Genomic DNA, 14,183 nt, shown 5'->3' with positions numbered 1-14,183 from the left:
GGCAAGTGAATGGCAAGAGCAAAGAATTCCCAAAGCTCGCAAATCGCAATTTTTGGGGTAACACAATTCACACAAATTCTCAGACCACTGTGCAGCAGCGGCAACGTCAACGATGACAGCGACGGCGACGGCGGCAATGAGCAAAATGACGCTGGCTATGGTTCTGTGGCAATGTGAAAATGTGGCAGTGGCAGTGGCAGTCCAATGGACAAGACGACGGTGTCGTCTGGGGGACTCTACAATTTATGGCCACATTCAATTGTCAAGTTTATGTGCGGCTAAGGCATTTGCATAAGAGGAGCTGCCGCCGATGCCGATGCCGATGCCAATGCCAATGCCCAAGTTAAAGCCGCCATCTACTCTTCTCCTTTTAGCTTAGCGGCTCCTGCTTGCTGCTGCTGACTTCGCTAGAATTCTCATTCTCTCCATTTGAAAGTCTCATTGTTTTCCACATTCTCCTCTCATCATACTGTTTAAAGCCCTCATTTTCATTACTTTTTCTTTTGTGTCTTTTGTTTTTTGTTTCAGAAGGCAATTCTCTGATGATTCTCTCTTTCTTTTCCTGGCCTTTGCATACAAATGACGAATTATGAGAATCTTATAAATTTGCCATTAAATTTTAATGAGAACAATGGCAAAATTGCTGTTGGAGATCAGCTATTGAATAAGATGTCGCAGCGGGATTTCTCCGAGGTAAGCAACTGAATACTAAAATGTACAATTACTATATAGACCGATATATATATACATATGTATGTTGACCTTCAGCAAAAAACACAAAACATAAAAAAAAGGGGAATAATAATCAAAATTAAGGCAAAATGATTTCAATGTTGATTAACTTGGTCGGCAAGACTACAAAAGGGCTTAGGCTCTTCAATCTCAATAAGGGAAGAACGACACACACACTCACACAGAAAGCCAAATTAAACAAAAGCCCAAAGAGATAAAGGAAAGAGACACACACAGACAGAGAGATAGAGGGGGGGGTAGAGGGACAAAACTGGAGACTTACGTCTTCCTCTGACCGACTCCACTCCGTTTCTCTTCTGATCAACTCGACAGGGCCCTTTCATCATATTCCGCGCTGTCATGTCATGGGCAAAAACAACAGCAACAACATCAGAGACAACGTCAACGATGTTGGATAAGTTTCAGACGTATGTCTGGCAAAAGGAAAAACAAAAAAAAAACCCAAACTACATACAACTGAAAAGAGATGAGATCCCGATCCCTAGCTGCTGTCTCCTTGACTAACTAACTGTCGTCCTGAGTGTGTGAGTCTCTCCTTTAGGTAGGATAAGGACCATTAGGATAGGACTACAAATGTCGATCTTCTTTTTAGAGCAAGCTTTCTAGGATCAAGCTAATTATTTTATTACGCGTTAAATTGCAACAAAATTCTCAAGTTTTGAGACTCGTCGTCTTCGAGAGTGCGAGAGTGGAAACATGCCGCAATGTGCGGCACAGGCAATCGTGAAATTGTTGGCATTCCAATGCGGCGACTTATCGATGGGCCTACAACATTAAACTCCAAACTCCAGGTTCGGCCTCAGCAGAAGAAGTTGAAGCTGATGCTGCCGCCTGGGTGCCACTTTTTTTCATTTCTTTCCTTTTTTTTCTCTTGGATCATTTGCTGTTGTCCGCCCAACAACAACAACAACAGCAACGACCAGTTCTCGAATCGCAGGTTTTTCTTTTACATTCCTGCCTTGTCTCCATCTCTCCTCATACCCCTAGCCCTCATCCATTCCCTCCTTCTGTCTTTCTCCTCCTCTCCATGTGGAACTCTAGCGCTAGCGCTAGCTCTGTGATTCTTCTCGCTCGACTATTCTCTAAAATGTTTCGTATTCTTGGGTCTCCTACTGATGATGATGGTGGTGGTGGTGCTGCTGCTGTTGCTGCCAATTTAGTTGGAATTGCTGAAGCGGGACAGCAAGCGTATCATTTTACATGACTTCTCTATGTGGCATTTGGGCGCCAATTCCTAAATTGACATACAGCATGACTTTGGCTCCTCACATGGAACGCGAAGCGAAAGGGCTCCACCACCACCACCACCACTACCAACAACTTTAAGTTTGGCTTCCATTCCTTTTCATACATATGTATGTACATATATGTGTATATATATTTTGTGACTGGTTCTAACCAGGTTTAGCCCACAGTCCAAGATATCCTAAACGAGGGGTAACCTAATCAAGTCTGGTATAACAGAGAAAAAGAAAAACCTCTTGGACTCTTCATTGCTTATCCAAAAAGGACCAGAACAGAAATTCTCTCTTATCAAGAGAACCGCTTATCAAAGAAACGTCATTGATATTCGAAAAAAGGACATGAGGTTGTTTTATGTTCAAATGATTTATCAAATCAAAGTTAAGATTAGCAATCTCGTTTCATATTCTCTCTCATTAAGTAGCAGCTTATTTGATTCCTCTTTGGCATTAATAGTTTTAGCCTGGCTTATTGGTACATTTCTGTCTCTCTCTGTGTCTCTCTCTCTCTCTGTGTGTGTGTGTTTGTGGCCTGTTATTATTTTTAGTCGAAATGATAACATCTGCTAATAAGTATTAGCCGGCGCTCCCTTCCGCCGGAGATCTATATATGTACCTCTCTTTCTTTTGCCTCCTTGAGCAACTTTTTGGTGCGTGTTTATTTGTCTTTGACCATCATCAGACAGCAGGAGCAGCAATCAGCATTGCGCCAACGCCAACGCTGGCCCAAAAGAAGTTAAAGTTCTTTTCGTTTTTGTTTCCTTTTTGTTTTTCTTTCTACGGTTCAGGGATTCGTTTTTGTTCTCTTTTTTTCTTTTCTTTTTGGCTTTTTGTGGTTTTGGTAACGCCCTCTTCATTTGGCTTATCGGCTGAACTGAAGACTGTGCGCTCTTTTATAGTTGCATAAAACGTAAATTGCGTTCTGCATCTGTCAGATACTTTATTGTGGGGCTGATTTATACACAGCCAGAAGGCAGACGAAGGCCAATCTAAGCACGTTATCCCCGTATCTCACGGGGCCGCCAGCACAAAAACAAAAAGAAAAGGCAACGGCACTTGTTGGAGCCCGGCAATGCGGCAACGGCACGTTTTTCTAGGAAACATCTTGGGCCAAGGCATTTGCATACTCATTGCATTTAATTGCTTCAAAAAATATGTAAAAATTTCCACGTTGTTGTCACGGCCTCGTCCATGACGTCCATGGCCATGGCCATGGCCATGACCATAGACATTTGGTGGCTTATGCCAAAAAAGGCTTCAACTTCAACACTTCTACTGCTTCTGCTTCTGCTGCTGGTGCTGGTGCTGCTGCTGTCGTTTCTCCTGCGGCTGGCCGATCGTGGTGGTGGTTCAGTTCTTGGGCCACGAATTCGCGGAATTGCTTCCGCGTTTGCCGCGGCACTGGAAATCGGGAGCAACAGTTGGCCAACAAACGTGACTCAGTGGCCGCATACCTGTGTAACCGTCTAAAGCTGTAAGAGCTGGTGCGTTGGTATTTAACATAATTACAAGGTACAGTGAAGACTGCCAACCAACCGACCCAAGCGAATCACAATGATAACCAGTTAGGCGAGGGGAATCGGGGAAACTGCAAAATCTAAACTTACCCCCTTTTTGATCGCTCTCTTTTGTAGAACGAACCGGAATGTACACCGGAACTGCCAGCCGCAAATCGTGCTCTCTTCTTGGAGAAGGTTCGACAATCGAATGCTGCCTGCCAGAGTGGCGACTTTGCCACTGCAGTTCTCCTATATACGGATGCTTTGCAGCTGGATCCTGGCAATCATATATTGTACAGTAATCGTTCAGCAGCATTACTCAAGCAGGGGCAATTCGCTGCTGCCTTGCAGGACGCCACACAAGCGAGAGATCTGTGTCCGCAATGGCCAAAAGCGGTAGGTTACCCTTTCAATTTTACATTGATATCGTAAATTGATTTCTTGATCCCAATCATTGCAGTATTTCCGTCAGGGCGTGGCTCTGCAGTGTTTGGGTCGTTACGGCGAAGCGTTGGCGTCCTTTGCTTCGGGCTTGGCCCAGGAGCCGAGCCACAAGCAATTGCTGGCGGGCCTGGTAGAAGCTTCACTAAAGAGTCCACTGCGACCGGCCTTGGAGCCGACATTGCAACAACTGCGGACCATGCAGTTGCAGGAGTCGCCGTTTGTGGTCAGCTCTGTGGTTGGCCAGGAACTGTTGCAGGCCTCACAATATCAGGCGGCTGTTGCCGTGCTCGAAGCGGCCCTCAGAATAGGCAGTTGTTCACTGAAACTGCGTGGATCGGTTTTCAGTGCCCTGAGTTCGGCTCATTGGGCTCTAAATCAATTGGATCAGGCCATTGGTTATATGCAGCAAGATCTGGCGGTAGCCAAGTCCCTGGGTGACACAGCGGGCGAATGTCGAGCGCATGGAAATCTCGGGTCTGCCTACTTCAGCCAAGGGGCGTACAAGGAGGCACTTACGGCACATCGCTATCAACTGGTCTTGGCCATGAAATGTAAGGATACTCAGGCAGCGGCATCGGCCCTGACATCCCTCGGCCATGTGTATACGGCGAGTGGCGACTATCCCAATGCTCTGGCCTCGCATAAGCAGTGTGTGCAGCTATTCAAGCAACTGGGCGATCGCCTCCAGGAGGCCCGAGAGATCGGCAATGTGGGAGCCGTGTATCTGGCGCTGGGCGAGTGTGAGGCTGCCTTGGACTGTCATAGTCAGCACTTGCGATTGGCCCGCAAGCTGCACGATGAGGTGGAAGAGGCGCGAGCCTATTCGAATCTCGGTTCAGCCCATCATCAGCGTCGTCAATTCAGTCAGGCGGCCGCCTGCCATGAGCAAGTGCTGCGCATTGCCCAGTCATTGGGCGATCGCAGCATCGAGGCGCGGGCCTATGCCGGATTGGGCCATGCGGCTCGGTGTGCTGGCGATGCAAACGCTTCAAAGAGATGGCATGAACGGCAGCTGTCAATGGCTTTGGCGGCACGTGACAAACTGGGTGAGGGCAGGGCTTGCTCCAATCTGGGCATTGTCTATCAGCTGCTGGGCGCCCACGATGCCGCTTTGAAACTGCATCAGGCCCATTTGAGTATAGCGCGTTCGCTGGGCGATCGAGCTGGCATGGGCAGGGCATATGGTAACATGGCTCGCATGGCTCATATGGCTGGCAACTATGAGGCGGCGGTTAAGTATCACAAACAGGAGCTGTCCATTAATCAGGCTCTGCACGATCGCAGTGCGGAGGCGGCCACCCATGGCAATCTGGCGGTGGCATATCAGGCTCTTGGTGCTCATGATGCTGCTCTGGCCCACTATAGGGCACATTTGGCGGCTGCCCGATCGTTGAAGGATACGGCAGGAGAGGCTTGCGCCTTGCTCAACTTGGGAAACTGCCTCAGTGGACGTCAGGAGTACGAAGAGGCTGTGCCTCACTATGAAAGCTATCTGATGCTGGCCCAGGAACTGGGCGATGTGGCAGCCGAGGGAAAGGCCTGCCATCTGCTGGGCTATGCCCACTTTTGTCTGGGCAACTATCGGGCTGCAGTGAGATACTATGATCAGGATTTGGCATTGGCCAAAGATGCCCAGCACCGACCGCATATGGGAAGAGCGTACTGCAATCTGGGTTTGGCCCACCTTGCCCTAGGTCACACAGCCGCCGCCTTGGAGTGCCAACAGCTATTTCTAGCAGTTGCTCATGCCACCAATCAATTGCCTGCCAAATTTCGTGCTCTTGGCAATATTGGAGACATCCTAATCCGCACAGGAGCTCATGAGGTAGGTTCAACTCGACCACCAATGTGGTAGTGTGCTTAGTTTTTCCATCTATAACTCTTTTCTTTTATTCTTTGACACCTGAAGGAGGCCATCAAGTTGTATCAACGTCAACTGGCATTGGCGAGGGCTGCGGGAGATCGGTCCATGGAGGCGGCTGCTTGTGGAGCTCTTGGCTTGGCCCATCGTCTGCTACGTCGCTGGGACAAGGCATTGGGTCATCACACCCAGGAGTTGACTCTACGCCAAGAGCTGGGCGATCTCTCTGGCGAGTGCCGGGCCCATGGCCATTTGGGAGCTGTCCATATGGCTCTCTGCAGTTGGACCAATGCCGTCAAGTGCTATCAGGAGCAATTGGAGCGGGCCCAGGAGCAACGCGATGCGGCTGTCGAGGCACAGGCCCATGGCAATCTGGGCATAGCTCGCCTTAATATGGCCCATTATGAGGCAGCCATTGGGTGCCTGGAAGCACAACTCGGCACACTGGAGCGAGTATCGCTGCCCTCCACTCAGGCTGATCGAGCCAGAGCCCTGGGTCATTTGGGCGATTGCTATGCTGCTTTGGGTGACTATGAGGAAGCACTCAAATGCCACGATCGGCAATTGCAACTTGCATTGGGTCTATCAAGCCACCGAGACCAGGAACGCGCCTATCGCGGATTGGGTCAGGCGAGGAGGGCTCTTGGCCAGCTACCGGCTGCTTTGGTTTGCCTAGAGAAGCGTCTGGTGGTGGCCCAACTAGATCTGCATAGTGCAGAGATCAAGGCATTGGCATACGGTGACTTGGGCCATGTACACGCGGCCTTGGGCAATCATACGCAGGCCTTGAACTGCCTGGAACATCAACGTGAACTGGCCCAGGGACTGCAGGATCGGGTCTTAGAATCGGACGCAATCAGTGCCTTGGGCCAGGTGAAGCAACGTATGGGCGAGCATGTCGAGGCTTTGAAGTTGCACCAACAGGATCTTCAACTGTGCACCGAGCTAAGTTCACCGGACTTGCAGGCGCGTGCTCTAAGCAATCTGGGGGCAGTACACGAATCCCTTGGGCAGCAGGCGGAGGCTCTAAAGCGCTACGAAAGGCAATTGAGTCGACAGAGGAACACACCAACGATCACAGCCAGGTAAATGAAGATAAAACTCCTTTGAGTATGATATTAATCATATTAATCCTTTTTGCAGTACGGATGGAGATGGATCCCAGTTCCTTGGCCATCAGGCGGAGGCTTTAAAATGCTATGAAAGGCAATTGGAATTGAGTTCGGATAGATTGGGCAAGGCGTTGGCGTGCTTGGCCTTGGGTAGAGTATATCATCAACTGGAACAGCACTCAAGGGCGGTGGAATATTTAAGGCAAGGATTGGCCAGTGCCCAGTCCATTGGCAAGTCAGAGGAGGAGGCAAAAATAAGACATCAACTGGGTGAGTATTCCCAAATTCCAATTACCCTTCAAAATGGAACTAACCTTTTACAATTCTCTATTCTACGCAGGTCTTGCTCTACGATCCTCTGGCGATGCTGAGGATGCCCGCCTCCAATTAGAAACTGCAGCCCAGCTACTGGAATCTGTACGCCACGAACAGCGCAGTCCGGAAACACGATTGGCCCTCTATGATCTGCAGACGAGTTGCTATCATTTGCTACAGCAGCTTTTGGTTACCCTTCAGCGGACGGAAGATGCTTTGGTGGCTGCAGAACGATGCAAGGCACGCGGCGGTGCCGATGAGGTTAACAAGTCGCCTCTGGTGGATGGCGATGCCATCCAGGAAGCTGTCAACCGTGGACGAATGCCAGTGCTCTACTATAGTTTGGCTGGTGAGCAGCTTTATGCCTGGTTACTCCAGCCACAGGCGGGAATTGTGCGTTTCCATGCGGCACGAATCGATGCCCAGACCCTCCAGCTGCCCTTGTCGCTTAGCGAGGAAGAGGAAGAACAGGAGGAAGATGAGGTGACAGCCGAGTTGGCCGAGCGGGAGCAACAACAGGCAGCTGGCCTGCTAGAACGCTACGTAAATATGGTCCGGGACAATTTGGGTGTCAATTCGCAGACTCTGCTGCATGAGGGCGATGGCAGTGGATGGAGAGCGAGCACTGAGCAGCTGCTGGAGGATTTGCCCGGAGCCGGCGGCGGCTTTATGCGTATGGTTAGCCGCAATCAGTTGCTCAATTCATCAAATTACTCGCTCAGTTCGTTATTCTCATTGGGATCAGTTGGTGGCTCAGTGGCCAGTCTGCAAGGTTCCACCCGCTCGGTGGGCAGTCGAAGTTCACGTCGTGCTCCTGCACCGCCTGTCTGGCGAGGTCCATCATGCCTTCATACCCTGTACAATCTACTATTGGCTCCCTTTGACGATCTGCTGCCCTCCAGCGGTGGTATTACCTCCTCTCGTCAGGGACGGCGTGAGCTGATTTTGGTTCTGGACAGTTCACTCTATCTAGTTCCCTTTGCCATTCTGCGGGCCGCCCGTGAAGATGGCGAATATCTATCCGAACGCTGTGCCATCCTCACGGCACCTTCGCTGCAGGCTCTACGCTGTCGTCCCAAGGGCAAACGCGATCGAGGACGTCCTCCGACAGCTTTGGTTGTTGGCGGGCCGCGTGTACCCCGTCTATTGGCCGAACGTTGGGGTTGGGCAGGCGCCGAATCTCCGGCAGCCTTACAAGAGGCCGCCATGGTGGCGGATATGTTACAAGCAACAGCATTGGCCGGTTCCAATGCCACCAAGGAGTCAGTTTTGGCAGAGCTGCCATCCGCGGAATGTGTACACTTTGCTGCTAATCTGAGCTGGCAACTGGGCGCCGTTGTGCTTAGTCCGGGAGATGTGGTAACCGCTGAACAGCAACAGCAAAAGGAACCACATGAACCTCAGTTGTCGGACTTTACTCTGGCCCCCGGAGAACTACGCCAGTTGCGACTAAGCGCACGTCTGGTGGTCCTTAGCTCATACCATTCAGTGGAGCCAATCTCGGGCGCTGGAGTGGCTCAATTGGCTAGCGGTTGGCTTATGGCTGGAGCTGGTGCGGTTTTGATCTCATTGTGGCCAGTCCCGGAAACGGCAGCCAAGATTCTGCTGCGTGCCTTCTACTCGGCCCTACTCCAGGGAGCACGAGCTGCTCGGTATGAATTAGAAACCAAACCCAAGCGATTGAATACTTATCTCATTTTTATCTTTTAGCGCCCTAGCCGAGGCCATGCAGACAGTTCAGCACACAAAGCACTTTGCTCATCCGGCCAACTGGGCGGGTTTTCTGCTAGTCGGCAGCAATGTGCGTCTCTCAAACAAGGTGGCCCTGGGTCATGCTCTATGTGAGCTGTTGCGATCACCGGAACGCTGCCGGGATGCGCTGCGTGTGTGTCTGCATTTGGTGGAGAAGAGTCTGCAGAGGATTCATAGGGGTCAGAAGAATGCCATGTATACAACACAGCAGAGTATTGAGAATAAGGCGGGTCCAGTGGCAGGTTGGAAGGACTTGTTGATGGCTGTCGGCTTCCGATTCGAACCAGCCGCCAATGGCATCCCATCGAGCGTATTCTTCCCCCAGGCAGACCCCGAAGATCGGCTATCACAGTGCTCGGCTAGCTTGCAGGCAATGCTGGCCCTAACTCCAGCCACCCTGCAAGCACTAGCCAAGTTGGTCCATGTGAACAGTGTGGAATATGCGGACGATATCATCGCAGTGATGAGGAATATATTGGCCCAGTTCCCCAGCATTAGCTCCAGCTCCAGTTCCATCAAATCCGAGGCAGACACCTGCTGCATTGAGATGCCATTGAGTGTGCATCTTTGGCGTGTGGCTGGCTGCCATGAGCTGCTGGCCTCAGTGGGTTTCGATCTGACCGAGGTGGGATCCGATCAGGTTATCCTGCGCACAGGCAAACAGGCGAATCGTCGTCAATGTCAATTTGTATTGCAAGCCCTGCTGGCATTGTTCGGTAAGTGACCCAAACATTTCGATTGGCGCAGTTAATACATAATCTCTTCATCTTCAGATACTCGAGAAGCGCCCAAGAGTCTGGGACTGGGCATGGAGCTGGACTCGGCCCATAGCAGTAGCTGCGAGTCGCTTGCAGAGGCGGAAATGGATCAAGTGACAGTTCAACCGACAGCCACTAGCACTCCTTCGGTCAACCAAGCTCCTTTGCCATTGCATCCGCGTAGTGCTTTCATCTCGTATGTGAGACGTCGCGGTGAACCCGATGGCGGACGTACTGAGGTAGGCGGAGGAGGAGGCGGGCTAGATTCCAGCTTGGCCAATACCACCGACAGTGAGCAATCTTTATCCGATGGCTATGCCACTCAGCCGGGCAGTGGAATGTCTAATCCTCGTCTTGGCTATGCCAGTATGCGTGCTCCAGTGAGAGTTTCGCGACCCGGAGGTGGCGGTGAGAGTGATGCCGCCTTCACCCCGAGTCCTCCGGTAACCGACCCCAGCCTTACCCTGGCCTTAGCTCATCAGACGCGGATACGAAGTCTTTATGCGCATTCTACCTCGGCGCCAGGTTCGTCTGCCTTGGCGAGTGGAAAACGACCGGACAGTTCGAGTTCGGCCAGCAGTACTACCGATTGGGAGGGATCCGGACATGCTACAGTATTGCGACGTGGAGCTGGTCTATCCATGCCGCAGCAGCAACCGCCATTGCCTCCGCCACGTCCGCCAGTCTATCATAATTTGGGAGTGGGAGTGGGTGGTCGCAGCAAGCCCAAAATTAAACTTGGAAGCGCACAAAGTTCCTTGGCGGCGAGGGTTAATAAGGAGCATGCCTTGTTTATGGATCGTCTGAGTGTACGAACCGAATTGAGTGCTCCTGGCTCTAATAATGGCGGAGCTGTTGCGGCTGGCAATGCTATTAGAAAACCACTGGCCCTGCCGGAAGAGGAAGAGGTTACCAACGTGTCCTTCAATCCATCTAGTCTTTACTTCTCGCAAACGGATAGCGAACTCCTCAACGAACCCAAACAGCAGCAACAGCCAGAGGAGAGCCCGACTCCGACCAAGACAAGCACCAAGTGCCTGCAGGATAGCCTTATGCGTCACATGAACCGTGAGCTTACGCCCAGCATCTCGGAGCTGTATCACGAGCGCAATATGGGCTTGGGTCTCGCCCCGCCGCTGTCCAAGCTTCTGCTTAGTCCCAACTATGAGGATCAGGAAGTAGTCGAGAGTGGCCCACAAACGGCTGCTGGGCTTAAGTCCCTGGCAGACGCCGTCAGCGAATTGGAGCTAAGCGGCAGCTCCTCAGGGGCCACCATGCCCACTGTCGTCGTCGGCGGTAGTTCCGGCGGCAATGGTAATGTGCAACTCGAGAACGATTCCCCTGCCCCATCTGCAGTGGCCCCCACTTGCTCCATATGCGGCGAACACGCCGATGTCATCTGCCGCTGCAAGGCGGCAACCATCCAAAAGAAGAGCAGTCTCAAGCCATGGCTAAGCAACATACCCGCCAGCAGTCTTGTCCAGGCCAGTGAGCTAACCACGGCAGATATTCTGGAGCGACGTCTGGAGAATCAAACGGCTGCAATCAATAATAATGGGGCGCCGCCCTCGTTTACCGCCGAACTCTGTCGCCGGGATGAGGGCGACGGTCGATCTGTAGCGGATTCGCAATGCAGCAGCAATTACAAACGGGTCCTGGCCAGTGCATCGGGTGGAGCCATCAGTCTGGTGGGCATCACCAATGGTGTAGGTGATCTAGAGACACAAAACACATCCTCCACGGCGGCCACCTGCTCCGCCGCTCGTCTTGTCTAGCCTTAAGCCTCTATTGATAATGTTATTTATTGATCCAAGCCCAACTTTAACTCCTATCCACTTCAAATAGGATCGTTTATCTTTATAGCAAAGCCACTGATTATGTAAAACTCACTTGTATTTATAATCTATAAATATAAGATAAAATATATAGACTTAAGAAATTGTTTTCGCTTTTTTTTTTTTTTTGAATACATTTACTAATTAGTATATAATATGATGATATTGACTCAAAGATAGTGACTCGTCTTTATTAGAAATAAAACTTATTCGATTTTGCCACCAATTTTTACAATGAACTAACGAATTTTCACTCGGGGGGGTGCTGCTTATCAATTTAAACCATTCGATTAAAATGATATGTTTAGGAACATCTCGATATAAAGATCGAAAAAACTAAATCAACTGAATAACCCCCTGATCGTCAGTTTGTACAGTTTGTTAATAATTTATTGAAATCTAATGAAAGTATAGCTGGATATACGATGACTCATAAATTAAGAAAAAAAAAAAAACTATAGACAAACGATTCTAAATAACATAATAGTTATCTATCAAAGGTTTTATTCTCTGCACATTTGGAAATTGGTTTGTCTTTACACCCTTTGATCCGATTCAATGAAATGCAAATAATCTTTATGTTTTCTTTTGTGATTCTTTAAAATCTTGTTTCCTTTTTTATTTTCCGTTTTATATTTCGTTTCCTTAAGTTGCGGTCGATTTTCTGTTATGTTTAATTACCACTGTAAAAAAGTTGTAATCTGTTGAAGAGTTTTGAGAACGTTAGTGTGTGTATGGGGGTGTGTGTGTGTTAATAGTTTGCTTGTCAGTGTGCGAAATACACATAGTTAAATGAACTTTTTTTTTTTGCTTGGATTTGTAACTAATGTAACTAATTTTATTTTCTTTTACTTATATTATACAGTTTTTGTTTTGTTTTTTAAATAATTTATAATTTATCATCGAATTGTATATGCTTGTTGTTCTTCATTTTGTTTGTTACATATATATATATATATAGCAAATGTCAGTTATATGGAGAATGTTGCACTAATTGCTTCTCAACCCAGTCCAATGGGCATTGGTTAAAGCGATTAATGCAACATATCCACACACTATATATAGCTGACTGTGTATGTGTGTGTGTGTATGAGTGTGTTTTTTCGTATATAAGTGTGTAACTATATAGTATATATATGGCTTGTTCTTTGTCAAACGGAATCGGGTTGTAACCAAAATTCCTTTAAATGAACTTGGTTTGAAAGAAATTGGCTCTTTCTAAGGGAAATTTTCAGCGCCTTAAAAACAAATCTGCGCTCCTTAGATTAAGATTAAAATTAAGATTGGTCTGAATTGATGCACATGAATTTGAAGTTACTGCCCGATTCCATTTTACAAAGAACAGACTATATATAAATATATGTCTGTATATGTATATATATATATATAAATATGTATGCCTGGATTTTGTTTTGTTTTATTTACTTTACAATCTTAATTGTTAACTACGGAAAATGATCATTTTCTTTTCTTTTTATATTTGTTTTGTGTGCCTTTTGTTGTTGTTTGTTTTTGTTGTTTTTTTTTTTTTTTCTTTTGAATATGCTTGCATAACGTCTACAATAAACTTGTAAATATAATATACCTATATATAATATATAGCTACAATATATGTATATATATATATTTATTTATTTATATCAATGTGTATAATCAAAATGTGACAAAAAAAAACTTGCTTGTATTTAAAAATATGTATTTTGTTTTGTTTTTATATATAATTTATTTTATATTCAATTCACATGCCGCTTTCTTCAAGCTCTCTATCTTCGCTTTGCAGTAAGTGAATCGGCCTTAGGTATATAGAGATATATATATATGATCCTTCTTTTAATTATTCTTTATATATATATATATATATATATATATACATATATGTGTGTGTGTAATGCAAGCTGTTCGTATAATATTTGTATATAAATTACTAAATTACTAAATTAAGCACTCGAAAACGAAAAAAAAAAAAAAAAAAATGCAGCTGGCATCAAGTTTTGTTCACAAATAATTCCACACATTATTTGATAGATCCTAATTGTAGAGTATAATGTAAATTATGCACTTTTTACAGAAACTTTCCCCCCACTTGTTTTTTGTTTTCTTTTGATATAATACTCTCATCTCTTTTCTAGCGACAAAAAAAAAAAAAAAAATAAATTAAATTAAACAAACAAATTATTGAGAAAAAGTAAGTACAGTACACACCGGTTATATGCAACAGCGGTAGTGCATTGACTTTGTTGCGTATAAGCAATATTTATACCCTTGCAGAGGGTATTATAAAATTGGTCAGATGTTTGTAACGCACAGAAGGAGACGTTTCCGACCCCATATAGTACATATAATCTTGATCAGCATGAGAAGCTGTGTCGATATAGCCATGTCCGTCTGTGCAAATCAACTTGACGCCGCCATCTTAAAAGCTATCGAGATGAAACTTGGTATTTAAGCTACTTATACCACGGAGCAGATAAAGTATGAAAATTGTCAGGATCGGACCACTATAGCATATATGTAGGTCTAGAAGAAACATTTTCATAAACATTGGAGTATCCCCATGAAATTTACTACTATGATAGAATTGGATATAAAAACTCAGATTCCAAATTTCAATCC

General features: G+C 47.2%; 1 protein-coding gene across 1 annotated transcript; it reads left to right on the top strand.

Annotated features, from left to right (window-relative positions):
* Positions 1-579: 579 nt before the first annotated feature.
* On the top strand, positions 580-11,601 carry LOC137574547 (tetratricopeptide repeat protein 28). Its single transcript, XM_068286901.1, has 8 exons — positions 580-693; positions 3,629-3,889; positions 3,954-5,762; positions 5,847-6,883; positions 6,942-7,180; positions 7,251-8,877; positions 8,936-9,693; positions 9,751-11,601. Exons 1-8 carry the CDS (start codon positions 580-582, stop codon positions 11,508-11,510), a joined length of 7,605 nt encoding a protein of 2,534 aa, XP_068143002.1. The 3' UTR covers positions 11,511-11,601.
* Positions 11,602-14,183: the final 2,582 nt, after the last annotated feature.

This window comes from Drosophila tropicalis, unplaced genomic scaffold, assembly GCF_018151085.1.
Source record: "Drosophila tropicalis isolate 14030-0801.00 unplaced genomic scaffold, ASM1815108v1 contig_463, whole genome shotgun sequence".
Lineage (NCBI taxonomy): Eukaryota > Metazoa > Arthropoda > Insecta > Diptera > Drosophilidae > Drosophila > Drosophila tropicalis.
This window is presented reverse-complemented; position numbering and strand designations above follow the sequence as displayed.